Source organism: Pelodiscus sinensis, chromosome 8 (genome assembly GCF_049634645.1).
Source record: "Pelodiscus sinensis isolate JC-2024 chromosome 8, ASM4963464v1, whole genome shotgun sequence".
In the NCBI taxonomy this organism is placed as follows: domain Eukaryota; kingdom Metazoa; phylum Chordata; order Testudines; family Trionychidae; genus Pelodiscus; species Pelodiscus sinensis.
In genome coordinates this window covers 47,193,141-47,219,342 of record NC_134718.1, presented here as the reverse complement: position 1 = coordinate 47,219,342, position 26,202 = coordinate 47,193,141, and the positions used below count along the sequence as shown (strand labels likewise).

At 38.4% G+C, this 26,202-nt stretch overlaps 1 protein-coding gene across 1 annotated transcript in view; it reads left to right on the top strand.

Moving 5' to 3' along the window:
- JAKMIP3 (Janus kinase and microtubule interacting protein 3) overlaps positions 1-14,293 on the top strand; it is a gene marked incomplete at its 3' end in the record, with an annotated part of 85,257 nt that extends 70,964 nt beyond the window's left edge. The window contains 7 exon segments of the mRNA XM_075935632.1: positions 2,705-2,770; positions 3,249-3,317; positions 3,411-3,488; positions 10,847-11,050; positions 11,548-11,613; positions 14,166-14,273; positions 14,276-14,293. Coding sequence (XP_075791747.1) covers positions 2,705-2,770; positions 3,249-3,317; positions 3,411-3,488; positions 10,847-11,050; positions 11,548-11,613; positions 14,166-14,273; positions 14,276-14,293 — 609 coding nt within the window.
- Between the last annotated feature and the right edge of the window lie 11,909 nt (positions 14,294-26,202).

Sequence of the window (26,202 nt, the reverse complement as noted above, 5' to 3'; positions counted from 1 at the left end):
CTGTCATATGTCAAAGACTGCTTTAAAGAAGACTGTGATAATTGTTCTCCAAATTCTCTCCACTGAAGGGAGGACAAGAAGTAATGGGCTCAATCTGCAGCAAGGGAGACTTATTTTGGACATTAGGAAAAACTTTCTAACTAGAAGGATAGTTAAATTCTGGAACAGGTTTCCAAGGACGAATGTATATTCCCCCCCACTGGAGGTTTTAGAGAACAGGTCAGATAAACACTTACCAGGAATCGGCTGGGTTTACTTTGTTGTGCCTCAGCACAGGGAGTTGGACTGTTCTCAAGGTCCCTTCCAGCCCTTCACTTTTATGATTCTATGATGTATAGATGTCTCTCTGCCAAATAAAGTCTCCGTTGATTCATATCTGTCTGTCACCATCATCTTATTTAGTTAGATCAATGAGCCAAGCATTATCCTGTAGGCACCAAGGGGGTTTTGGGGATGGGATGGTTGTTGGTTTTTTGTTTTGTTTTGTAGTTTTACTTTCATCTCTAAAAACTCCCTGAGGACTTGAGGCCTTTAACTGATCCCAGTTAACCTATAGAAGTTCAAGGTTCGCTTTAAGGATAGGAAGTGTATCATTGAAGGTGAAGTAGACACAGAGGATAAATTGATAAAATATAATCTTCTGGCCCCCTATAAAGAAACATAAACATAGAAGGATTATGTTCACAAATTACAATCCCTCCTCTCCAGTGCACGCAGTCAAAGGAAACCAGCTGAGGAAATACTTTTCAGAGCAGCAAAACCCCAACAAGGTTCTTGTCAATATGCTGAGAAAATTAACTATTTTATTTAAATAATGTTATTTATTTTCAAGTACCAGTCAATAAACATTTTAAATAATTGTATTCAGATAGGAGATCATTATTTATATTTACCTTAGGCTGCCTAATGCATTCTGGACTCAAATCCCTTCCTGACCTTCGCTATCTTTTCAGTCTTATTGCTGTGTGCAGGAATTACCTGGTTAATTTATTTAGTATCAAATCCAAAGTGATCACTAGAACATCTAGTGTGACCTCCTGTATATTACAGGCCATCCACACCACCCAGCTGCCTATGTCATTTTCTAAAGCATTATTGCTTTTCTAGCACAGCAATATGCGTGCAAAGCATGATGGGGAGAGATGGACCTGATCTGAACCATCCTCCCCAACCACCCAGCCTGCAGAGGGGCTCCAATGCCTGGCTTTCAAAGCACATCCATCCCAATCTGGAAGAGGTTTGTTCCCTTGATTGACTTCAGAGGCACAAAAGATGATTAAAAAAAAGATAATCTTGTGAGACTTCAGCCATTCAAATTGGTAGAAAATTTGTGAGATTACAAATATTGCAACATTTGGGTTCTTTAGGACAGAAATTTCATGACATTTCAGCATCCCTCAGCCCTGGCTTAAATTCAGCCTCAAATCTGTATACTGTGACCTCGCCTAATTGATCTTGATACTTACATAACCTTCCCAGCCCATGTCAGGTTATTGCCTCTGGCCATGTTCCTGCAAATGTGTGTAATTTTACATGTGTGAACAGTCCCATTTAACTCAGTGAACTGCTTGTGTGCATTGGAGTTTGCAGGACTGGAGCCCTTCCTATTTTCTCTTTCCTCTAAACATTTCATTTATATCATGAACATGTTGATATTCAATGTGCAAATGAGCCAAGGCCCAAGATTAGATTGGGGACGTCATTCTTGTGCAATGCGTGGCTTAATACATCAATGTGAACCACCAGAATGCTTAGTAAAAAACTGAGATTCAGCTTTCAGCACTGGATGCCCCGTAGCCTCTATAATTCTAACTCCATAATGCCACCTGGCTATCAGTGACAAAGAATGAGGTCTGTTAAGACTTTTACAACAGAATCAAAGGCATAAAAATAACATCCTGGCTGAATAATATACAAAATTCAGATACAGCCGCTCCCCGAGTTAAGAACAAGTTACGGACCAACACTTGGTCCATAACTCCAAGTGTTCGTAATTCGGATCCCATTGAGTTACATGGCAACCATGCTGTTCGTAAGCTCGGATCGCCGTTCGTAACTCGGATCTGCATTTACGACCACTTTGGTCATAAGTGCGGATAGTCGTAAGTGGAGGTGGTTGTAACTCAGGGAGCGGCTGTAATTTCAAATCCATTAATATTTTAATTTCATTACAGTTCATAAGTGTAGTTTTATTAATTTAAAGATTGCCAACAATAAACACACACATCCACATATTGACAATGTGTAATAAAAATGTGAAATAAAATGAAGTTTTTAATTGGACATTTTCAGCAACCAATGCTTCTGGGACTTTCACATTTGTGTCTTTTCTTTTCTTTACTATGTGTTGTCTTGTGTAATTGTGCGGTTATCCTGTGTTGGGAAAAGAAAGGAAACAGTGCCATTAATAAAAATCAGCTGGTTTTTGATGTGCCAACAGTTTGTTGGTAAGTGTCATGCTTTTAAGGAGAATTAGGTGTACTTACAGGTACATTATTGTGTATGAGAATGTCTAGGAAATATTTTTACTGTAATAACTGAGCATTAATTTTAAAAAATGCAAACATATGCTATATTCAGATATGAAAGTTTATTTTATGTAATATTCCATGAGAGTCATTAACTATGTATGTATTTAATGCAAGCGCTGTCCCCAAAATAATACCAAGTCATTGAGGTTTATTATGCTCTCCTTTTGGTGCAGAATCTGACTAACGAAGAGCAAGTAGTTGTCATACAAGCAAGGACAGTTCTGACGCTGGCTGAAAAGGTAAAAATTATACATCCCTAAGAAGAGAAATCATGTTATACAAAGTTTTCCCATCTCTGAATGAGTTGACTTGAGCACATTGGGAATGTAAATCATTGTTTCTTCACAAAATGATAGGATTTTTAAGCACAATTATACTTTTGTAAAACTTAGTCATTTATGAGAGAAAAATATATAAAGATAATGTTCAAACTGTACCATCATTTATATGAATGTCATTTGACTTGTAAAAGATAAATTGAAGGTTCTGGAAAAGTCCCTTTACCAGTCATCAATTTGTATCTAATACGCTTGATTTCCCCCCACCCTTCTACTTAGTGGCTGTAAATTAAATGTATCTCATCTGGCATGACAGAGTTGTAATAAAAGTTGAATAGCAGAGAAAGCTCTTTGGCAGAAGCCGAATGCTGCCATTTTGACTCTGGAAACTGATCTATCAAGATTTATGACTTAACCTCTCGTTATGTTTTATATACAGTGGCTACAGCAGATAGAAGTGACAGAATCTGCACTGCAGCAAAAGATGCTAGATCTTGAGAATGAAAAGGTACTAGAAGGAGTGTTCTGCCAATTAAAAAAAATAGTCATTCAAGTTGTTGAATGTAATTCAGAGATAACCAAGTCATCTATATATCCTTAGGCGCTATTTAGTAAACAAAAGGGATATTTGGATGATGAACTTGACTACAGGAAACAGTCTTTGGATCAAGCACACAAGGTAAGAAAAGTCATTCTTGGCAGACTCATACTACTTTTAATAAATTGCATTGTATAATTCTACAGTCCTTTGGCTGTAGAACTCCTGTTGAGTTGCAATGGCTGGAAGATTAGGGAAATTGAATTGTAAGCAAACTATTTAGAGCCGTGTTTCTCAACCAGTGGTACGAGGACCCTTAGGAGTACTCGAGAGAAGTCTGTGGGGTACATCAACACAACTGAAATTTGGAAAAAAATGAATTTTTGTTTTAAGTTTTACAGTACTTTATTATTTTTCTACTTTTTACAATCAAAAATGTCATCGCCCGCCGGGCTAAAATTAAGTTGTTTAAACAAATGTGTTGCAATGGTAGAAAAAAAATGTATCTGAAAACTGTAGGTACTGGGGATACTTATAATTTTTTTAGAAATGGGGGTACTTTTTTTTTTTTAAGAAAGAGGTACTTTATTCAAAAAGGTTGAGAAACACTGATTAAGCATCTAATGCAACAATGAACTACACATGGACAAGCTTTTGATGTTGTATGGTGCTCTTTGCAAGATCAGGGCCTTAAGTATTTGGGTATTGTTTTTATCATTCATTTGTATTCTCTTTCCCCTCCAAAAATAAGTCTTCTATCTCAGGGTTTGTCCCAGGAACCTAGGCTACAAATCAAATAGCTAAAATCAAGTTAAAGGTGTTCTCTGCATCTATGTTAGGACAAACAAAAAGTTTACGTTTGATTTACCTAGCACCTATTTGCTAATCCTGACATAAATTTGACCTCTCTACTTACACAGTAAACAGTTTCCTACAATTATGATTCCATTTACAGCTATACCAACAGATTCTAACTACTGGAAAAAACTATCTAATCATACTTATGAATATTTATACCAATATGTTGCATAGTTGTAGCTTTTTCCTGTGCTTTGGGAATTATTTGTATCTTGGATACGATTATGTCTTCCAATGGATGAGAAGAGCATTTTAGTAATCTTTTTGACTGTCTAATATGTGCTATGGTGTGCAAACATTTGCAGGAGCTTTTATTCAATGAGCTTTTTAGGGTGTGGTGTTTTTTTTTTAAGAACTTGATCTTCTCAAGTGCTCAGCTTTTCCTGGAACTAACATCCGCAAACAATGTGGAGATGATCCCTGGTCAAGAACTGCATATAATAAGCAGTTCAAAAACTGCTCACTATTTCTGAAGTTTTCTGAAAGTGGGCATATTAGTAAAGAGGGGAAGAATGATTGGCATTGTCCAAAAATCTGTATTTTGTAATGGAATCTATAGAATAGCCCACTCAGCACCAATCAATGGATATTGATTTGTTATAGATGTAATTCCATGACATTACTATGGCTTTATGCCAATCACTCTTTCACTTAGTACTTCATGCATTATCAGTTCTGGGATCCTATGTTCACTAAAGAATCTCAAAGCAAATCATCTTTCAGTATTGCTGTCCAGAGAAAATGAAAGAGTGAAAGATTGTTTGTTAGTACCTTTGTACTTGGCTGAAGATCCCCTGCATTTTCTCATAAATGGGAACACCATGGAGCAGTGGGCGTCACACCAGGAATATACAAAAAAGTAGAGAAAAAATTATGAGAACAATTCCAATGGCAAAAGAATGTTTCATCTGCTTTTGGAAGTTTTACATCCATCATCACCCAGTGTGTTCTACAGGACAAGAAGAGTCTGTCCTTTTTCTGACACCAGGGCTGTGTCTACACTGGCATGAATTTCCGGAAATGCTTAAAATGGAATACTATTCCGTTTTCAGTTTTTCTGGAAAAGGAGCGTCTACATTGGCAGGCTGCTTTTCCGGAAAAGCCCTTTTCCCGGAAAAGCGTCTGTGGCCAATGTAGACGTGCTTTTCCGGAAAAGAGTCCTGATCGCCATTTTCACGATCGGGGCTTTTTTCCGGAAAAGACTACTGGGCTGTCTATACTGGCCCTTTTCCGGAACAGTGTTCTGGAATAAGGACTTATGCCCGAGCGGGAGCAGAATAGTTTTTCCGGAATAGCAGCTGATTTTGTACAGTAGAGCATCGTTGCTTTTCCGGAAATTCAAGGGCCAGTGTAGACAGCTTGCAGCTTATTCCGGAAAAGCGGCTGATTTTCCGGAATAAGTGGCCCAGTGTAGACACAGGCCAGCTGTAAACTATGAGATTACCAATGATAGTTAGTAAGTTTGTTCACTATAGCTTTCCACTCTTTGCTGGACTAGAGAGGTTCCACCTGTACAAAGTTAATGCAAAATTGAAATATTTTGCTTGTTCTTCAGTTTTCTGTACAAAAATAAAAGATAGTTTTCAGATGTAAAAACTATTTTCAATGAAGAAAAATTGTCTTTGTGAGTGCTGGATTTCTGCCAGGATCAGTTTTTCAAAGTGAGTGATTTTAGCACTCAGCAGAACTTCAGCAATTTAGTTATAAGGAGCTGTGCTTTCCGGAGGAATTAGCAACATTTTACTTCAGACAGATGTGTGAATAGTAACAGATGTAATTATTCAGGCACATCTCTCTGCCGTGACTTCTGCTTCCATATCCCATGACAAAGAATTACTGTTATACTAGGAAAAATAGAACTGCATAAACAGAAAAATGCACCTGAACTGCACTATTAATATGTGTTTATTTTTATACTTCTTTAGAACTACATATTCATATGTCCAGTACTGTAATGAGGCTGTATTTCTACATATAATAAGGTCAAATCCCAGTCCCTAGTGTAAACTTTGTTCAGGGGACATCTACACAGACTGTAGAGTATTCCCATGTAAGGATGTGGATCTCTAGTACAGCTGCTTGCTTCCATGGGCTTTCAGGCTTTCATAGATGCTGGTGGCCTCCTGAAACTTCCACCACACACACACACACATGCACACATATGAATTTAGACAAGTGAGTCTACTCCGCTGGCTATTATCTGCAACCTCATATTCTTTTCTCTGTTGCAGAGGAAATCCTTTCCCTCACATATTCCTCAAAGTTCTCACAGCATAAAACAAACCAAAGAAATAAAGTTGTTGTGCTATCGCAGTATCGCCACCAACATCATCTGCAAGAGGAAAAAAATTGGAGCAATTTCTGAGTGCAGTTGCGCATATTGTAAATCAGCTATTGCATCCTCCCAATGCAATCTGTCTTAATATCAGGGAAGGAATATCTCAGAGATGGAAGGTGTACAGAGGTCATGGAAAGCACTATAACATTGCAAGCCTAAGAAATAACTAATCATCTCTGGAGAAATTAAATGTAGCTCAGCCACTAATTTATCTGATGTCCACTATCCAGCTGGTCAGGTTTGCTCACTCTTGTGCCATATGCAGAATGTTATTTATCTGGGATTATGTAATGATGCATGAAATGAAAAAAGCCCTGCAGACTGAGCCTAATGTACAGAGAATGCAGTTCAGAATTATCATAGGCAGAGCAATGTTTCTTCACCAGTTTTATCTTTAGGGACTGATTTGAATATGGAAATCTTCCCAGATCAAATATTTATCCACATTACTTAACAAAGAATGAAGTTTTACCAGGGTGTGTCAGAATTATATTATTCCTGGTGAATGCACCATTCCCCTCCATTATCTGTGTATAATTCCACCAAAAACTCAACAGTTGGTGGGCAGGCTGCTGTATTGCTATTCAGTACTTCTAGCTTCCTGTCTGTTCAGTAGTTTATGTCCCATGAAATATTAACAAATTTAAAGAAAAGCAATAAAATAATTGGTGGACTGGAGAGATTGATTTATACTGAGAGCTTGCATGTTTATAGATAGATAAAATGTATCTATCTCTACTTATTTATCTAAGCTAAGCAATAATTGAAAGAGGACATAGGTCGACTGGAATTTGGAGAGTATATATAGTAAGGAGAGAGAAGCATTATTTATAATAGTAAAATGGAGTATAATATGGAACAATCAAATGAATCTGAGAAAAGGAAAGAACATAGCCTGTGCATCAGGAAAAAATTTCCTGACAGTGAGATCTATTGGACTATATGATAGTCTATCAAACAAAGTGGTGGAACACCCCCCTACATACCGGAGATTAATAAGCAGGTGGGACTAAGCATGAGTAAATGTACAGTAGAGAATAATTTTGCTTTGCCAAAGAGATGGACTAGATAACCAAATAGATCTTCCCATACCCAGAGATGCTGTAACATTTTATACAGTGGGGGTGCAGAGAGGTATTAAACCAAACTGTAAGCCCTATATATGATGAAATTACTCCAAGCCAGGGCATGTAACAACACCCCTGTTCCAGCACTTATACTCTTAACTTGATTCTTAAATTCAAGATACACAATTTATCTCATACCAGCTACTTGGGAAAAGGATGAGCTGAGAAGATGAATCTTTAGAGAGAGTCTATAATACAATTCAGAAATGAGACACTTTTCTCCTCGTGTTTTTGGTCACTTCCCAGATCTTTTCTGTGACAGTCATGTTATAGAAGAGTTTCAAAGGGACAAATTGGAATGTGGTGGCCAACTCCCAGGGAAAAACAATGGGAGTTGAGCATCTAACTTTCTTTTTGCCTTTGCAGATTCCCCACGTAAGTACTAGCGAGGCTATGTTTGGACCTACCTCATACAAATCATTGGTTTCCAGATATGTCTTTTAGTTTGGGATGTGGCTCCTGAACAGTGGCTGTAGAGGTCAAGAGGGGTCAATATAGCTTTCTGCCTTGGCATAATAGCTACTGTGGGCTCCCCAGTCTTAATCTAACTGAGAGATCTCTGGTGATGCTGGAGTCAAGATTGAGTACCAGTTTTGTGGTCTGGAAGAGATTTTTCCCATATGGCACAATTGGCAACCTACTGTGTTTCATCCTTTTACCCAGCATCCAGCAGGTCTGGTATGGGGACTTAACTTACAATTGTCTCAAATTTGTTAGTTGATAGGCTAGAAAGGGTCCAATGTGGGCAGAGATAGGGTCCAGAGTGACCTAGACGGATTAGAGGATTGGGCCAAAAGAAATCTGATGAGGTTCAACAAGGACAAGTGCAGAGTCCTGCACTTGGGACAGAAGTATCCCAAGCTGTTACAGCTGGGGACCAACTGGCTAAGTAGCAGTTCAGCAGAAAAGGACTTGGAATCTGGCCTGCCACTATAGAAAGGATGTGGCTGCATTGGAGAGGGTTCAGTGGAGGACAACCAAAATGATTAAGGGGCTGGAGCACATGACCTAAAAGGAGAAGCTGAGGGATTTGGGCTTATTTAGTCTGCAGAAGAGAAGAGTGAGGGAGGATTTGATAGCAGAATTTGGCTTTCTGAAGGGAGGTTCCAAAGAGGATAGTGAGAGGCTGTTCTCAGTAGTGACAGATGGCAGAACAAGGAGCAATGGTCTCAAGTTACAGTGCGGGAAGTCTAGGTTGGATATTAGGAAAAACTATTTCACTAGGAGGGTGGTGAAGCACTGGAATGGGTTACCTAGAGAGGTGGTGGGATTTCCATCCCTAACGGTTTTTAAGTCCTGTCTTGACAAAGCCCTGGCTGGGATGATTTAATTGGGATTGGTCCTCCTTTGGGAAGGGGCTGGACTTGATGACCTCCTGAGGTCTCTTCCAGCCCTAGTATTCTATGATTTTAATATGAGGTCCCATAACCCCAGTGAGCAGTCTGGGCAATGAATCTGAGCATAGAATTGCAGGTGACAAGATAAACCACAATATTTTGGGTGGCTCCCTTAGTTTTCCTGCTTCTAGTTTAGAGGAGGGGAGCAGGTCAGAACCCTGCTTTTCATGCAGGGTCCAATGGCAGGCCTGAGTTTATAAAGGGAGTGTGGCCTGCACACTCACCCAGAGATTAATAGCCCACCGAAACAGTTGGTGTCAGTTGAGAACTGCACTGGAACATCCTTGCTGTATGGTTTGAGGTGCTTACCCTGGTTGTATAAAGTTGAATAAAGTTGTAACCTGAGTTTCATCATATTATAATGTCTGTGTCTCATTTCTGTGTCCACACCAAATGTCTATAAACATGTTTTTCTGCTGGGATTTAAACAATTCCCTACAAACGAAACATGGTGCCAGCATGAGAAAATGCAAGTGACAAGAAATAGAGAAGAGAAAAATAATTAAAAAGTGAACAGTCGATTTTCTGTCTTCAAGTTCAATGAAATATAAAACCTAAGTAAACCGTGTGTGAAAACAAATATGCCTTCCCACGTGTTTATTAATCACACAAGTCACACCACTTGCTCTTTTTATGTATTGCTCCTTTAAGAGAAATACTTCCTGCCAGAACCCTGAAGGAAATATTTTCTTCACGATGTTTGTAACCAAATTCTGTGTGCGAACACAAAAATTGCATTTTAAAACACATTGTCAGGGTAGAAGAACGTGGCTTGTTCCAAGCAGTGACACAATGGGAAGCGATACAGGCAGACTTGGTGCTGAGCCACCTGAGACGCACAGCACAAACAGCATAGCCCATCAGGAAGGGAGCAAAGATTCCTTTAAGCCCCCTTCTTGTTACCTGGACTCTGGACTGCAGTGACAGACAAAAAGGGCAGTGTAATTACAACAGTACTCTCACCTGCAGTCCACACACCTGCCTTTGTGCAGCCCAGCGTCATGATAGTCCTGAGCGCTACAGCTATGTGCGACCCCTTGCACTGTTGAGCCAGAGGCACTGCCCTGACCCTTATGTCTCCGTTATGTCCCTTGTGCACTGCTGGAATGGTATACATGAGCCAGGACTTGGGCACAATCCTCCCTGCAGCACATTCCTGAAATAAGAGTTTACATTCAATTACTCAACCCAGATATTAAAGGTGTCCAGATATTAAATCAGTATATTCCAGCCTCTTCTAATGTATAGATGCCCTACTGATGTCAATGACAGTTTGTCTGTACCAAGTTAAGGGATAATTTAACCCTAATATATAGTAGGGAAGGCATAAGATTACAGTCCAGTACAAGACGATGTTTGAAGTCAACGGGAACTGTTTAAGATCTGCAGGACTGGAGAAGAATTCTAATAAACATTGGTAACATCTTCCTTTATAGGACATATAGGCAGACCCAAACTTTGACTTTCCTTCATATAAGATCCATCTAATTCTTTTCCTGGATACATTTTATTATTAAATAATTGCTTCAACACTTTGTCAAACAAAAGTCTGCCTCCTCATTACTATATTAGCAATATAGTGTAATGTAATGAAAATGAAAAACCCATATAATTTCCATGTCAGTTTCAAGTTTCTAAGAGGTGGTTAATAATACAAACAAGGTTGGGAAATAACCTTGTGTTAAACAGTAAAAATCATTCTCAATGGCGTTGACAAAATCCTCGACCATCCTGTAAGAGAAAAAGATAAACAAATACCCTTATTTTGGTTTTGTCTAGCAAATTCTGGAATTAGAAGCCATGCTGTATGATGCCCTGCAGCAAGATGCTGGAGCCAAAATGTCAGAAATTCTTTCAGAAGAGGAGAAAAGCAAGTTGAAGAATGCTGTAGAACAATGGAAACGTCAAGTTTCGAGTGAACTCCGAGAGAGAGATGCCCAGATTTTGCGTGAAAGAATGGAGCTCATTCAACATGCACAGCAGGTACACACTGCTACAAAGATGGTTGTCTCCTTCATTTTTAAGCATAATGAACACATGAGCACTGCCTCTTTCTTCTTGACTATGCTGCTTCTTTTATCTTACAAGTGGTAAGTCGTATTATTATTTTATTATACTGAATGAGCATCAGTATATATTTCAGCATTGTGAATCAAGTGTTTCTGTTGGTTCTTGTCCTTTGCCATCAAGACAGTGTGTCTGGCTGAAGTTAAAATTAATCATTTAGGAAGTTTTGAAAACCTCATTCAGAACCTTCAGGTTTTGAGCCAGATTCCTATTCGCCCTATATAAGCCCCGTGTTTGCTTTTTTAAGTCCTTTTCATGCAGGCAATGTATTGGCTCAGGACACAGCTACAAATGAAAACACAAATCAGTTTGAATCCATAATGTATCATTTATAGTCTCCTTTTTAAAAAGACATTCTCCCAGTTCAGAAAACTTTGTTACTAACACATTATTTTATGGTTTATATTTTACAGAGAATTAAGGAACTAGAAGAAAGAATTGAAGGTCAAAAAAGACAAATAAAAGAATTAGAAGAAAAGGTATGGTAATAGAAACGAAACATTAATGATAAGATATACATATATATAGCAATATATGCATATATCTTAAGAAAATAAATTTATCAAGAAAGTAAAGTTGAAAATAAATGTTCTTTTAATATCAATTCACTCTTGCACTTTTGGTGTAGATGGTATCATTGCAAAATTTTGTGTAAGAGATGGACAAACCTCTTAAGACTAAGGTCCAGTTCAGTTAAGCATCTGAAATAGTGATGCGTTTCTGAAGTTTATCCAAACTTAGCCGTGGCTATTTGGTCTGGAAAGCCTATTCTCACCAGTTCTCTGCATTCTGTTTGGATAGGAAGCACAACAACAGAACTCTTTCCCTAGTTATTTCAACACTTAGGCTGCCAGTCTTGGCTAAAAACAGGAAGCACATAGAGGCATACGAGCAAAGAAACAACCAAGTTTACTGGACCTTTTCAGATGGATGGTTGGATGGTTTGAGTTTGGGGCAAAATTTTAAATCAGTTGTCATTTTATTGTAACTTGTACCAATACAAGACAGGTTTTAGGTCATAATCTCTTTGAGGAAGACACTGCCTTTCTCTGTGTTTGGGAATCACCTGTCACATGCACATTTTAAGTGCTACTAGAGAGCAAGTAGACTGTAAAAATTATCATAATTTCAAATGAACCGATGAGCTTAAAAAGCAAGAATATATATGAGGAGATGCATTAGCATGGTATCTAACATGCATCACTTCAATACTCTATGTATAACAGCATAAGCTAATACTAGAGCATCCATCCGGGAAATAATGCTCTTAGGTTGCCCTTTGATTTTTCCTTTCTTTACCCTACACAGATGCCTAGTACATGGGTTTTGTGTGGAGAACCATGCAGATTTTTAAGGAGGAAGGAAACTTTCTAAATTGGAAGCAGGTCATGGGACTGCAGAGCATCACCTTTGTAACCACTTCTCAAGCCTTTAGGTGGAACAGTGGTTTTGCTGTTCATATTTCCTATGTACAGGTTCCAAATACACTGTCCTCAGCCTGCCATCAGTACTCCCTTGTCCTGACACATTTGGAGTTGGCATGAGGCTCATTTCCCAGCAAAAAAGGAGATTCAGAGTGCCCCTCCCCTGATCACTTCACCTGTCATACTTTCACTCAGCTCAACACAAGGGAACATCATAAAATAGGAGGCCTTGCTCATGTTCTGGACCAATGGGTAAATGTTACCCTAAAAATATAGTAAAACACATTAAAAGCATTTTTTCCTAATAGTCCAATAAGTTCATGTATAATAGCAATTTGTCTGAACTTCCACCCAAAACTAGAACCTAACTTAAAGAAAACCATTTTGGAGGTTCAAAGGAATTAATCAAACCTCCCCACCACTCCATTTATTCCTGCCCTTCTTGCTTCCAGCCAGGCCAGGATGAAAAAGTGCAGGAAATCACAGGAGAGTCTGCTCAGATTTGCAGATTCAAGAGGTTCAGCTGAACAGTCAGAGACTCTGAACCTCTGGAAGTTCACCCATCACTACTTATTTCTCTTTCTTTCAAATGACAGTTTTGCCTTCCTCTTGTCTGTAACCATGACTTATTTCTCACTAGACACACTGTAAATTCTCTTTCTCTTTCTTTTCTTCTTTCCTTTTCTCCTTCCTCCCCTATTTCTTTTTCAGTTTTTATTTTTGTTTTTATTTTTCTCTTTAGCTTTCATTCTTTGGTCATAGTTCATCAGCCCACGTACTGACGGTAAGTATTTTGTTTACTGATTATCTCCTGTTTCTGTTCCAATTCTTATCAAGAGCTTGTGCTCGGCCGTCACTATGTAGGCTCCATCTGCTGTGTCTTCAAGTGAGCCGAGAGTCACTTGATAATGGAAATAGCTAACAGCTTTGAAACATATGGAAAAGAGTAAGGCATCCTGAAATGGTCTCTGTATTTAACCTGAACAAACTCTATTTTAAGATTTGTTCATCCAAAGGGAAAGACAGAAAGGGCACTAACTACTAAGCTACATCAGGAAGCTGCTAGAAAATTGAAAAATAATGTCATTTTATCAGTATTTCCCCTGATGACAAGATTACATTCTGGTATGAACAATTCACTGTAGCTAGCCATTATCCAATAATCTTACTGAATATGAATCCATTATGTACTTTCAGTATCCAGCTAGGCTTTCTTAATGCAGGGTTTAAGCTGAGCCACTTCTGTAATCTTATCATTTTTTCAGAGCAAACTGCCAGAAATTGTTTCCTTTAAAAGTAGTATGTCTCAGGGCCTTTACATTTTTTTTAGTATAAATTTTCAGTTCTGGTGAGTGTAACCATGTCTGTAAGGAAATAATGGAAAATTTTTGTTGGTACTATCATCATTCTAATTGACGGCATTGTGTGAGACAATTCTTACTGTACAGAACATGTCAATACAATATAATGCAAATCCTCTATTATCCATCTAATTTAAATTATTATAGATTGTTAATGTGAACCCTATAGATACTTTAGACATGTTATTTCTTTTACTGACTATACTTTTCTTTGATCCTATGTCTTTGCAAATTTTCTTGTTTCAGATTATTGAGGAAGCTAAAAATGCTTACACTCATACTGAGCAAGACAGCATTGGTCACCAAGATGAAATAAAAAAGAAAACATTGCAATTTCCAGAAACCCAAATATATATTATATTTTGTCACTGAAGACTGAAGATATAATCTTTTTGACCCTTTTAGACAGTGAATTAGGATTTATGGGAATTTCTTAAAGTGGAGTCTGCTCTTCTGATGTCTATGACTGAACATTTTTACAATCTAGAATTAGAACCATCTAATAAGAAAGCCAAAAAGAAAATTTAAACATTTTTTTAAATTAACAATTATAGGCTTCCCTAAAGGAAGCCCGATCTGTGCTGCTCAAAACAATTTTCAGCTTTACATAAAAAGCAGTATACTAATTCAGATAAAATGAATATATTTTGGTTCCCTGCTAAGCAGGTAGTAAACTGCTTCTGTAAAGAAGTGATCATGTCCTGTTTTATACATCACTCATGTATATGTGTTACTCATAGTTATTTAAATATATGTCTTGAAGGAAGATTTTAAAAAGAGTTCGAAACTAGTCTATGATGAAAACATATAAGTGAATGAAATGAAGCATTGTGTTCCAAGATGTTTTTCCATTACCTGCAGTAGGAAATAGAACTAATTCACCTGATAATCTCAGAAGAATGTATTTGTTTTCCATAGCACAGGGTATGTGTAATGGTCTGTTGAATATCCCAAGCACTTAATGATAGGGGGGAGCTGTGTCTGCAAAGTTCTGAACCTTCAGAATGTGAAGGTTTTCATTTTGTTCTGAAGTTTCAGTAAACCATGCTCTGTAACACGAGGAGAAAAGTGGCACAATAATGTATACTGCACTTAAGTTTCTCAGTGAAGATGAAACATTCAGCAGTGTCCCATGGAAACTTTCAACCTGTAAAGGGAATAGAAATGAAAGTGTGTCTTTACTGAAGTGAATGTCCAGAAAGCTGGAAGGTCAGAAGGTGTATTAAAAGAATATTTGTTTAATCTGAGAAAAGAAAGCACAAGCAAGGAAGTGGGGGATCCCAGATTGTATCTCTTGGATTTAAATGTCAGAAAAATGAAAGAAAAAGTCTTCTGTAGAAAGATACACTAACAAAAGACTCTGAGAGAAAGCACACACATGTACTTCACCAAAAAGTAACAAGAAAACAGAAACAAAGTGCCAAAATCTGGATTTACCAGTGAATATAGAAAAAAAAAATCTCATCTGGCCTTTTCCACAACTGCTGTGTATCTAAAATAAAAATCAAAGAGATGACGAAGAAACTGTACCTCTTCTCTTGGAATTATAACCGAGAAAGCATGACTTAAAGAAGTTACTGAAAGGTAAGAAGAAATGTCTAGTGGACCATTGATTTGCTTACACTTTTGTAAGTACAAGAATAAGGTTTTGATCCCACAGTCCTCACCCAGGCCAACATTGTTTTAAGTACAATGTAGAAGAAATTCTGGCCTGATCAGTATTTTTTTTATAAAAGTTGTGTACCCCATTCATGTTAGGCAGTGGCTCATGTATTATATTTCAGTATAATAAATAACAACTGATCATTTTATTCTTTAGATCAATGTTTCTTCTTAATCAAAATTTCTGTAAAATTATCAAAGACTATCACATTTGTACAAGCTCCCTGATGATCATATACATGTAACAGAAGAGAAGAGCCGTTTCCTTTTGGGACATAAAAGACTGCAAACTTTGTTAGATAATGCATATCTGTTTAATTCTTTCACACAGCTTTTCTGTAGAAGAGGAGTTTATGTTGGTGCTTAATTATTTGTATGCATATCAAGGAAAGAACTGTGCCTGCTTTTTTAAAATTCAGCTGCAACATTATTTGAAATTGGTTTTGGTTCCAGTCTGTGCTGCATGATTTAGAGAGATTTAAAGGGGGTCTCCCACATCTCACTGAGTTTATGTCTAGACTATGGAGTTTTTCTGGGTACTGGAGGTACCCCGGAAAAACTCCACCGCATCCAGGGAATGTGTATGCTCTTTTTTTTTTATAGAAGAGCAGACATGCTCTTTTGGAAGCCCTGTCTTCCTCATTTTAAGAGGAAGAAGGGCTCTTCCAAAAGAGGAGGCTTTTCTGAAATTTGGCCCGTTGTAGACAGCCCACATTTTGGAAAAACCTCTTCCGAAAAAAACATCAGAAAAATGTATGCAAATAGCAAAGCGCAATTTGTGAATCTTTTTCCAAAAAAAAACTTTCAGTCTAGACATAGCCTCAGGTGAGTGCCCTAACCAGTGGACTCTAGGACTATCTCTCTCTCTCTCTTTTTCTTTGTGTCTCTGGCCAAATTGATATTTAATTATTTATATGAAGTGCAAGAGCACAGATTGAGAGAATATCATTTGGTTTTGGCCAGCTCTACATTTAATTGGTGTGATCAAGTAGTAGTAAGCAATGGTAATTGAAACATTATTGTTTTATATCCAACTCACATCATTATGTTCCAGTTCTGCAAGGTGAAATTTGTTTTTGCGAGTTCAGAGTTCAGTCATTTGCATTAGAGTTATGCATTAGGATAAGCATGGCCAATTCCACACCACTACTTTGCTTTCAGATTCATAATGGGGAAAGTGGTGTTAATTCCTGCACAATCTGTTTCAAACTTTGAATCCTGTGAACCGTGCCAACCAGGTTTTCTACAAAACTTTGTGAATCCATTTGGCACTGAAATGGTCAGTTTGCACAGCTCTTATCAAATGGTCCAGAATTTTCTAATGAAACTTATTTAGGAATAAAAGTACTGATTCACTGAACCAAAATTGATTGAGAAAGGATCAGTTTCAGTGACTCTTTTAATTAAAAACATTTCTAAAGGAAAGTTTTGAAATTGTAAAAACATCATGTTTGACATTTTCAAGTATCATTTTTGTTTTAAAAATTTAGTTACTTTATTGTAAAATTATTTTGTTTTTTTAAAAAAGGCAAAACCTGAATGAAATATTTCATAGTTATGAAACAAAATATTTTGATTAACCTAAACCAGAAATGTTTTCAAGATTATCAATTTGCAAAACTGAAATTTTTAACTTTTTGTCCAGCTTTGGGACACTATTTTTTTTATCATCTCAAAAAGTGTTGCAATATGGAAAAATATTCACCATCAAGTTCCATACAGAAATATTATAAGCTATTATGACCTAATTAGCATTGTTTCCAATGAGATTACCTTGATAGATTATAACACACTGTGCAATCCATCATATCCTCATTAGCAGAAGAGGACTAAAAATCATAAACAATGTCTCTTTCCTTTTCCCCCATCAATTCCCTCCTCTTGTAATATTTTTTCCTGGCACTGTTTTAACAAGAGTTGGAATGAAGGCAGAAAGATCAGATATTGATTTGAATTCCCCCAAAGTTTAAAGGTATTTGTAGGCAGAGTGTTGTTTTGTTCCATTTATTTAACTTTTTAAAAAAATAAACAAAGAAGGGAATGTAAGGACAGTATGTATGGGATATATAGGCAATCATTCTGAACTGGTAATGTCAGGTTTAGTAATGCATATTGTTCTTATATAATTACAGGTGCATAAATTGCTTTCATGTTCATTCTTATTCCTACTTTGTATCATTTTCTTTGAACCCTTAAGCCAGTCCAGTTGTCCTACAGTAGCTGGTATTTCTCAAATCTAGTGGTCTAACATCTTAAGAACAGTGGCTAAGACTGCACTACCAGGTTATTTTTAAATAAATTATTTCAAAATAATAACTCCCAAAATAACTATTTCAAATACGCTCATTCCTCTTTCCAAGCGGAAGTTATTATTTTCAAATAACAAGCCCATTATCATATATATAGTAGCCCAATGTCTGTGACTCTGTAATGCGTTACAGTCTTGCCTCCGGGGGGCACTGTTGCCTCCCGCCGTGGTGCTCAGCTGACTTCTGCACCACTCAGCCGGGCCGCCGCGGGGGAGCAAGCAGCCGTTTGGGCTCCGCAGTCTCCCGAGTGAGAGGCAGGAGTGGGAGAAGAGAAAGAGAGACAGAGAGAGAGGCAGGAGGCGGAGGAGAGCTGAGGGAGAGAGGGGGGAGGCAGGAGGAGGAGGAGGAGGAGTGAGAGAGAAAAAGAGAGAGAGAGAGAGACATGGAGGAGAGACCCGAAAAATCCCGTTGTATGACGGGTTATTGGCCAGTCTCAAAATAACAGGCTTGATAGTGTGGACGCTCACTTTGTTATTTTGAATAAGGGCCGGTATTTAGAAATAACTTACCAGTGTAGATATGCCCAGGAAGAGTACAACTGCTAAATTAACGTCAACCCACAATTGATTTATATATTTGGCAGCACATGAAAAGAAACTCCATGAAGTAAGATAGGGAAAACAAATTCAGATCAGCTGTAATCAGATTAGAATTTCAGATAATCAGGTAAAATGTGACAATGAAAAAGAACAACAACCAGAAAGACTCCTAAAGAGCAAAGATAAACTGGTTCCAGTAAAAACAAAACTTTCCTTATCCCTGAAACTTCTCTGACGGTGCCTCTACATAGTAGCACATAGTAGCACTACTTCTAGTATCCTGAAATAGCATTTTCCATGTCTTGACAGTGTGCTTGTTAAATAGCTTTCAAAATAACAGGTGCACTATTACAACATCTTTGTAAACTTCACTGCACAAGAATTAGGGGATGTTTCAGAATAGCTCTCTATTTTGAAATAATTTCAAAATAAGCTATTTCAAAATTAACTCAAAATAATCTACACAATTTGCAAAGCTCAAATTGCATGGCTTATTTTGAGCTAAAGGTGCAGTGTAGATGCACCCTGAGATTGGGCACTGTTATACTTCCTAGATATTGCTAACGTGGGACATAGATTATAGTAGAGAAAAATTGAAGCTAATAACATTTGAAGGGTAACAACATTTATACCCCAAAGTAAGCTCAGCAAAAATCTACCAAACAGTATAATTATTCTCATATCATACATCTTCTCATGTATACATTTGTTTTCATTCCCATTTACATCCTTATGGAAGCTGATAAATACACATTATATATCTCTAGTCATAAAATGTATACTATTTTGTTATTTCATTTGATTTGCATCTGTTGCAAATAATGTTTGCCCTCAAAAGGACATGTTTGAAATTTTTGGTTGAAACTATTTTTCAACAAAAAGTTGGGCTTTCAATTATTTCTCCCCTCCTCCAAATTATTGTGTGTTCTTCATGGAAAATTGTTTTCAATTTTTTTTCTAACTCTCCCCCAAAATCAGATTTCTGCTGAAAACTAAAAAAATTGCCAGCTGAAATGCTGCCACTTTAACCCCGTTATCTAACTTGACCTCCTACTATGTGTTTGCTATCACATTTTCACTTTGGTAGAGTGCTATGGTGAATAGGAGGCCTCTTATGAGCTGAATTGCTGAAATGAACCTGTTTCCACTCATCAGTGTGAGGCTCAGCTACAGCCCTTTTGGTTATTGAAATGAAATGAAGCCAGTTCTCAACAAATAGTGAGTTTTGTTAGCTGGAAATAATGCCTCCGGAATAGTTTTTGAGACATAGCACTGTTCAGTGTCAGCCACAAGAGGGAGTTGTAACCAAAAAATAAATAAGCAGTACAATACTTGGTTTTGTGTGTTGGCAGGTTGCTTGATTTGTTATTCAGTTTGGAGTTTTAATATGACTGTGTTATCTTAATTATTTTATATGTATTTTAGATTATATTTGATATCTTAGATATGTAAGTATAGGTATTAGTTGTACAAGTCAAAATAAATAAATACCTTCAAGTAATTCTACTCAGAAATCTAGCCATTGTCATTCAGCCATATATAAACAATCATTCATTTTTTTCTAAATTTCAATCTTATAAACAGTGGATTTGTTGAAGTACCAGTAGGCTGACAAAATGAATTACTTAGGGATTCCTTCTCATGATGATATACAGGTAGTTACAGGACGCTCCATTCTTGTTCATAGTCAAAGGTAGAATACAGTTCAGTGGAAACTTGGCCTTAAAATGTATGTACACATATGCACACAGCTCAGTGCATCTATGTATTATTTACAGAGCTCTCTCTGGCTATGTCTACACTACAAGATTTTTGCGCAAAACCAGCCTTTTTTGCGCACAAACCAGCAGCGTGTCCACACCTCAAGCACGTTTTTGCGCAAAAAAAACCCCCAACAACAGTAAATCGACAGGACAGAGGGCTTTTGGCGATAGAATTATTCCTCTCCCAATGAGGAATAACTCCTTTTTGTGCTACTGCTCTTGCGCAAAAGGGCATGTGTGGATGCTCCGCAGGGGTTTCTTACACAAAAAGAGGCTATCAGAAAAAGCACAGGTGCTCTGATGGCTATTCTGTTAATGGCAATCAGAACTTCTTTACACAAGAGCGTCCATGCAGTGTGGACGCTCTCTTGCGCAAAAGCACATCGCTTTTGCAATGCGCTTTTGAGGTGTGGACATGCTTATGCGCAAGAAGTTTTTGCGGAAGATCTCTTCCGCAAAAAGCTTCTTGCGCAAAAACCCGGCTTGAAAGCTTGTCTCTTTCACTAACAGAAGTTGGTCCGATAAAATGTATTACCTCACCAGCCTTGTCCCTCTGTTATGTCTAATGCAAACAAAGACATGGACGCCTATCCACACACAAACACACATGCTTTATGAAATAAGACTTTCAGAACTAAATCTCCATGGGTATGTCTACACTAGCCCCCTAGTTCGAACTAGGGAAGCTAATGTAGGCATTCGAAGTTGCAAATGAAGCCCGGGATTAAAATATCCTGGGCTTTATTTGCATTTTCCCGTCCGGGCGCCATTTTTAAATCCCCTTAGTCTGAACTAACTGCCTGCGGCTACACATGGCAGTCAAACGTTAACTCCAACTAAGTCTTTAGTTCGAGTTAACTGTTACACCTCGTGGAATGAGGTAGCCTATGTCAAAGATTGACTCAGGAGAAGTTGTAAGGACATAAAGATATGTCCCAGTCCATAGCTGTACGGATATGTGTCATCAGTGTTAGAGCTGTTTCTGTGCTGTGTGACCCAGTCTGAATTTTGATTAGGGCGGCTTCCTGACATTGGTGGGGGGTAGTTGCTGCTAGAGCAAGGCTCTTAACATTTTTTTTAATTATTTTTGCCTAGAAATGGAAGGCTGAAGACATCACAACAATTTTCAAGGTCACTGGCATTCCTTATTGGTTTTGTAAGAGATGATTGCACTATTGCATGCTTCAGAAATGTGGCTAGATGAGTTTGCCAAGAGGAATAATAAATAATTTTAATCAGTAGAGGCCCTAACTGGGTCCTGTCATTGGCAAGGATCCTACATGTACATTGCATGTTTCTTGGAGCTTTTAGTTCTTGTATTTGTTAGACAGTCTAAATTCTCTGAGTCGTGTTGGTATGTTCACAGCTCTTTAAGAAAGGATTTGAAAAGAATGTATTTCATATAATGTCTCTAAATGGATCTTGGGCATTACATATTTTGCTATTTAAATTATGACCAGTGTATATTGTGCACTATCATTACATGAGGTGTGCTTCACTGAATGTGAACTGAAAACCAATGAACTGCATTCCTCCCTAGCAAACACTAATCATGGCCATTTACACTGGGGCTCAATTTGTCCTTATGATCCCATTTCTTTTTGTAGAGAATTAGTTTTCTTTGAATTGATTTGCCTAGTAAATGAACAGATTACTCCTTTTATTGTTGTGCTTCAATTTCAAAAAGTGATTGTTTTGTTGTTGTTTTTAGGAGGCCAGGCAGCAAAATTTTCCATAGTAAGTGCATGGGGGAAGGCCTACCTCTTCCCACCGTCATGTGAGTGGCAGGTGGAGCCTTGCAGGGAAAGAGGCCAAGTGGGGTCAGGGCCTCAGGGGAAGATGCTGAGCAAGGGCATAGTCTTGGGCGGAGCAGCAGGCAGAACCTGAAGGGAATGAGGCCAAATAGGAGTGGAGCCTAAGAGCTGGACACTGGCAGAGGAGGGGTGTGGGAACACAGAAGATTAATCCAATCCTGCAGGAGTTGATCATCCCCTATTTTTTCTGTGGGGCTATGTCTACGCTGGCATGATTTTCCAAAAATTCTTTTAACGGAAAACTTTTCCATTAAAAGCATTTTTGGAAAAGCACATCTAGATTGGCAGGATGCTTTTCCGCAAATTCACTTTTTGTGGAAAAGCGTCTGTGGGCAATCTAGACACGGTTTTCTGCAAAAAAGCCCCGATCACCATTTTCGCGATCGGGGCTTTTTTGCGGAAAACACTACTGTGCTGTTTACACTGGCCCTTTTGCGCAAAAGTCTTTCGGAAATAGACCTTTGCCCAGACGGGAGCAGCATAGTATTTCCGGAAAAGCACTGACGATTTTACATGAGATCGTCAGTGCTTTTGCGGAAATTCAAGCGGCCAGTGTAGACAGCTGGCAAGTTTTTCCACACAATCACCTGATTTTGCGGAAAAACTTGCCAGTCTAGACACAGCCTGGGTGTGTGAAACCTTGAGCACCACAGAGTCAACACCTATACATGGGGGAGTTTCTGAACTTCAAGTGCTTGAGTTTTATTTTAATATCTGATCAGTTGTACTCTTTATATAAATTTCCATTCATTTTGTTTCTAAAAATAGTGGCGACTATCTTATTTTACAGGGGCAAATCCTGTTCTCCTTTGCACTAGTGTGAATCTTGAGTATCTTTTTTGACCTCAATACGGAATGGAATTTGTTTCAAACTATATGAATTATATTGCTCTGCAAGCATTTTCCTGTAGATAAAAAAATGCCAATGTGTATAAGAGCATAGGATGTCTGGTTGCACAATACTTCTGCTTCAGTGTTTCAGTGGTTTTAAACAAATGGAAATGCATTGAGATGACAATGCCGATCTGAATTTATGACATCCAGAGATGAGATTAGATAAAGGTCCTGAGGCAAGAATAATGACATCATTATTGCTTGTTGACAGTGTAGAATTGAAGCTATTTGGTCCTGTAGAGGTTTCAGCTATTTCCTATTTTAGTGATTCCTACTGGCTGACAATTTGAAAAAAACAAAAAACAAAAAAACCTGCTGTTTTTCTCCTTGTAATTTAAGCATTTGCTTTATTACTGTCATCATTTAAAATGGTGTCTTAGTACCAAACAGACCCTCAAGTAAAAACAGTTTGTTAAATTGAACTTGGCAGATGTAAAAAACAAAACAGAAAAATTAAATGGCTACTACATGACTCAAAAGTTGAAAAATAGGCATTTTCATAATTTGACTATGAACTATATTACTTAAAATGTTAAGCAGCCAAGACCAAAACTATTTTATTGAGGGGTTCTCGCTGAATAACAATATCATCCTATGCTATCCTTTAGAATAGTTGGATTCTATATTCCCTTATCATTAGTGTATCCTGCACTGATTATATGTTCCTCTCTGTGAATTACCACTTGGAAGTTGTGATCAGGTAGTGTACTATGTGCTAATGGATATTATTTCTACTAGCTGAAGCTGAACAGGTTGTACCTTCCTCGTCTGGCACCCTTGGGACTGCTCAATCCAGGTGATAGGTTTTGCTGGACCAAGGGAGGTCATTTTGGGACCCCTGCCACTAGCGCCATCTAGTTCTGACCCCACTGCTGGTTTCCCAGCTGGCTCCCCACTCTCACTGGCCCCCACTGCCTTGCCAGGCGGCCTCGCTGCCTATGTGCCCCTATTCCTGCTGCTGTGCCGGGCAGTCCCATTGCCTCTGCACATCGGGCTTCCGTGGCCCTACTGGGCAGCCCCACTATCATGCAAGGGCTCCCACTTCCCTACTGGGAAGTTCCACTGCCATGCCTCAGGTTCCCCCTGTCCTGAGAGCCTGCCGAGCTCCCAGACTCTTAGCTGTCCACCAGGACTCTCTGCTCCTGGAACATCTGTGGTCCAGCCAGACTACAGAGTCCCAGTTAAGAGGGTTTCAACCTGTATTTACAACTGATTATTAAAAAATAATCAAACTACACAGAATGCTAAATGAAGCCAGACCAAAGTCATCAAGTGAAAGAAACCTGAGGCACAGGAAGGGAGCTTGTTTCAGACCAGTACAGAGGAGATGAGCATGCACATCCAAATAAATTACAGAACACATGTATGTATTTCTCAGCACCCTACTTGGAAAGCACACCCTTGAGAGTTCTAATAGCATTCATTACATTAGAAGCAAAGGGGAAATGGCAGTACATAATTGCCTCTATGCTCAGAATGTGCTGTCTCCAATACTTAGTGCATTCTGCAGCAGACATTACTAAGTGAAGCTATTGGAAACTGTAAAATGTTCATGGTGTGACTGGAAATTGAAAATAAATTTTGCCTGGTTTCTAAGTTTTGTTGCCAATTCAAAACTCAAAGGCTGTGTCTAGACTGGCCACTTTTTCCGGAAAAGCAACCGCTTTTCCGGAAAAACTTGCCAGATGTCTACACTGGCCACTTGAATTTCTGCAAAAGCACTGATGATCTCATGTAAGATTGTCAGTGCTTTTGCGGAAATACTATGCTGCTCCCATTCGGGCAAAAGTCCTTTTCCGAAAAACTTTTGCACAAAAGGGCCAGTATAGACAGCAGAGATTTGTTTTCCGCAAAAAAGCCCCGATCGCGAAAATGGCAATCGGGGCTTTTTTGCAGAAAAGCGCATCTAGATTGGCCACGGATGCTTTTCCACAAAAAGTGCTTTTGTGGAAAAGCGTCCTGCCAATCTAGACGCGCTTTTCCGAAAATGCTTTTAACGGAAAACTTTTCCATTAAAAGCATTTCCGGAAAATCATGCCAGTCTAGACGTAGCCAAAAAGAATCACAAACATTTTCATGATTTTAGACTGAGTTTTGAATTGGTAACAAAACTTAGATACAAGGCAAAATTGCTTTTCAGTTTGCAATCACGCCATCAACATTCTGGGAAGCTCCTCTACTAATTTTTGAGGGTGAAAGTGAGATTGTGGCAAGACCATTCTTGCCTCATCTCTTTGATAACTAAGCTGTCAAGACTAAAATAAAAGATCTGAAAAACTACTGTTACTATATCTGACCTGAGATACAGCACTTTGAGATCCATCCAGGAAAAGTACACAATTGGGCCGTGTCCAGACTCAGGGGTTTTTTCGGGAAAAGTAGCCTTTTCCCGAAAAAACTTCCCCTGCGTCCAGACTCAAGCCGCGTTCTTTCGAAATTATTTCGAAAGAACGCGGCTTTTCTTTCGATGGCGGTAAATCTCGTTTCACGAGGAAGAACGCCTTCCTTCGAAAGTTCCTCTTTCGAAGGAAGGCGTTCTTCAATGTAAAGAGGCCATCTTCGAAAGAGAGCATCCAGACTCGCTGGGTGCTCTCTTTCGAAAAAGCGGATTTCTCTTTCGAAAGATCCGCCTGCAGTCTAGACGCGATCTTTCGAAAGAGGCTCTTTCGAAAGATGCTTTCGAAAGAGCCTCTTTCGAAAAAAGCCTGCAGTCTAGACATAGCCTTGGGGAGGTATGGCTAGAATTTAAAGATGGACCAGAATTGCAAAGCTCAGATGCAGACCTGGACTCTCCTGAAGTTCAATGATGCTCACATATGATGTTTAGGTGAGGCACATTTCTTCTTGATACAGAACTTTGTCTAGTAGTTCTTTATCTACCCAATCTCTGGTACAATGTTTTATTTGTTTAAATGTCTCAGAAGTCACATAGACATCCATTCTAACTTCTTGCTATGACTACTTTTATAAGTCCCATTGATTAATGTCATTTCACTTATGATGACATTACATTAACCAATATAATCTTATTTCCATTCTTAAAGTTCTGTAAAACTTTGTGCATATTAATGGTGCAGATTTTTTGCAGTGCTATTTACCCCGTCATGGCACAGTGAGCTCTGAATTTCGGGTATGTCAGGCCTTTATAAAATACAGGGTTAAAACTTCAATTACCATTTAAAAGGGTCCTTACATTAGTTTGGCTTCTTCACAGCTGTTGCATTTGAGGCAGTTACCATTTTTATTGGTAAAGAATTGATTGGTCCCATCTGCCAGTGATACACTGTGATGTCCCTGGTAGG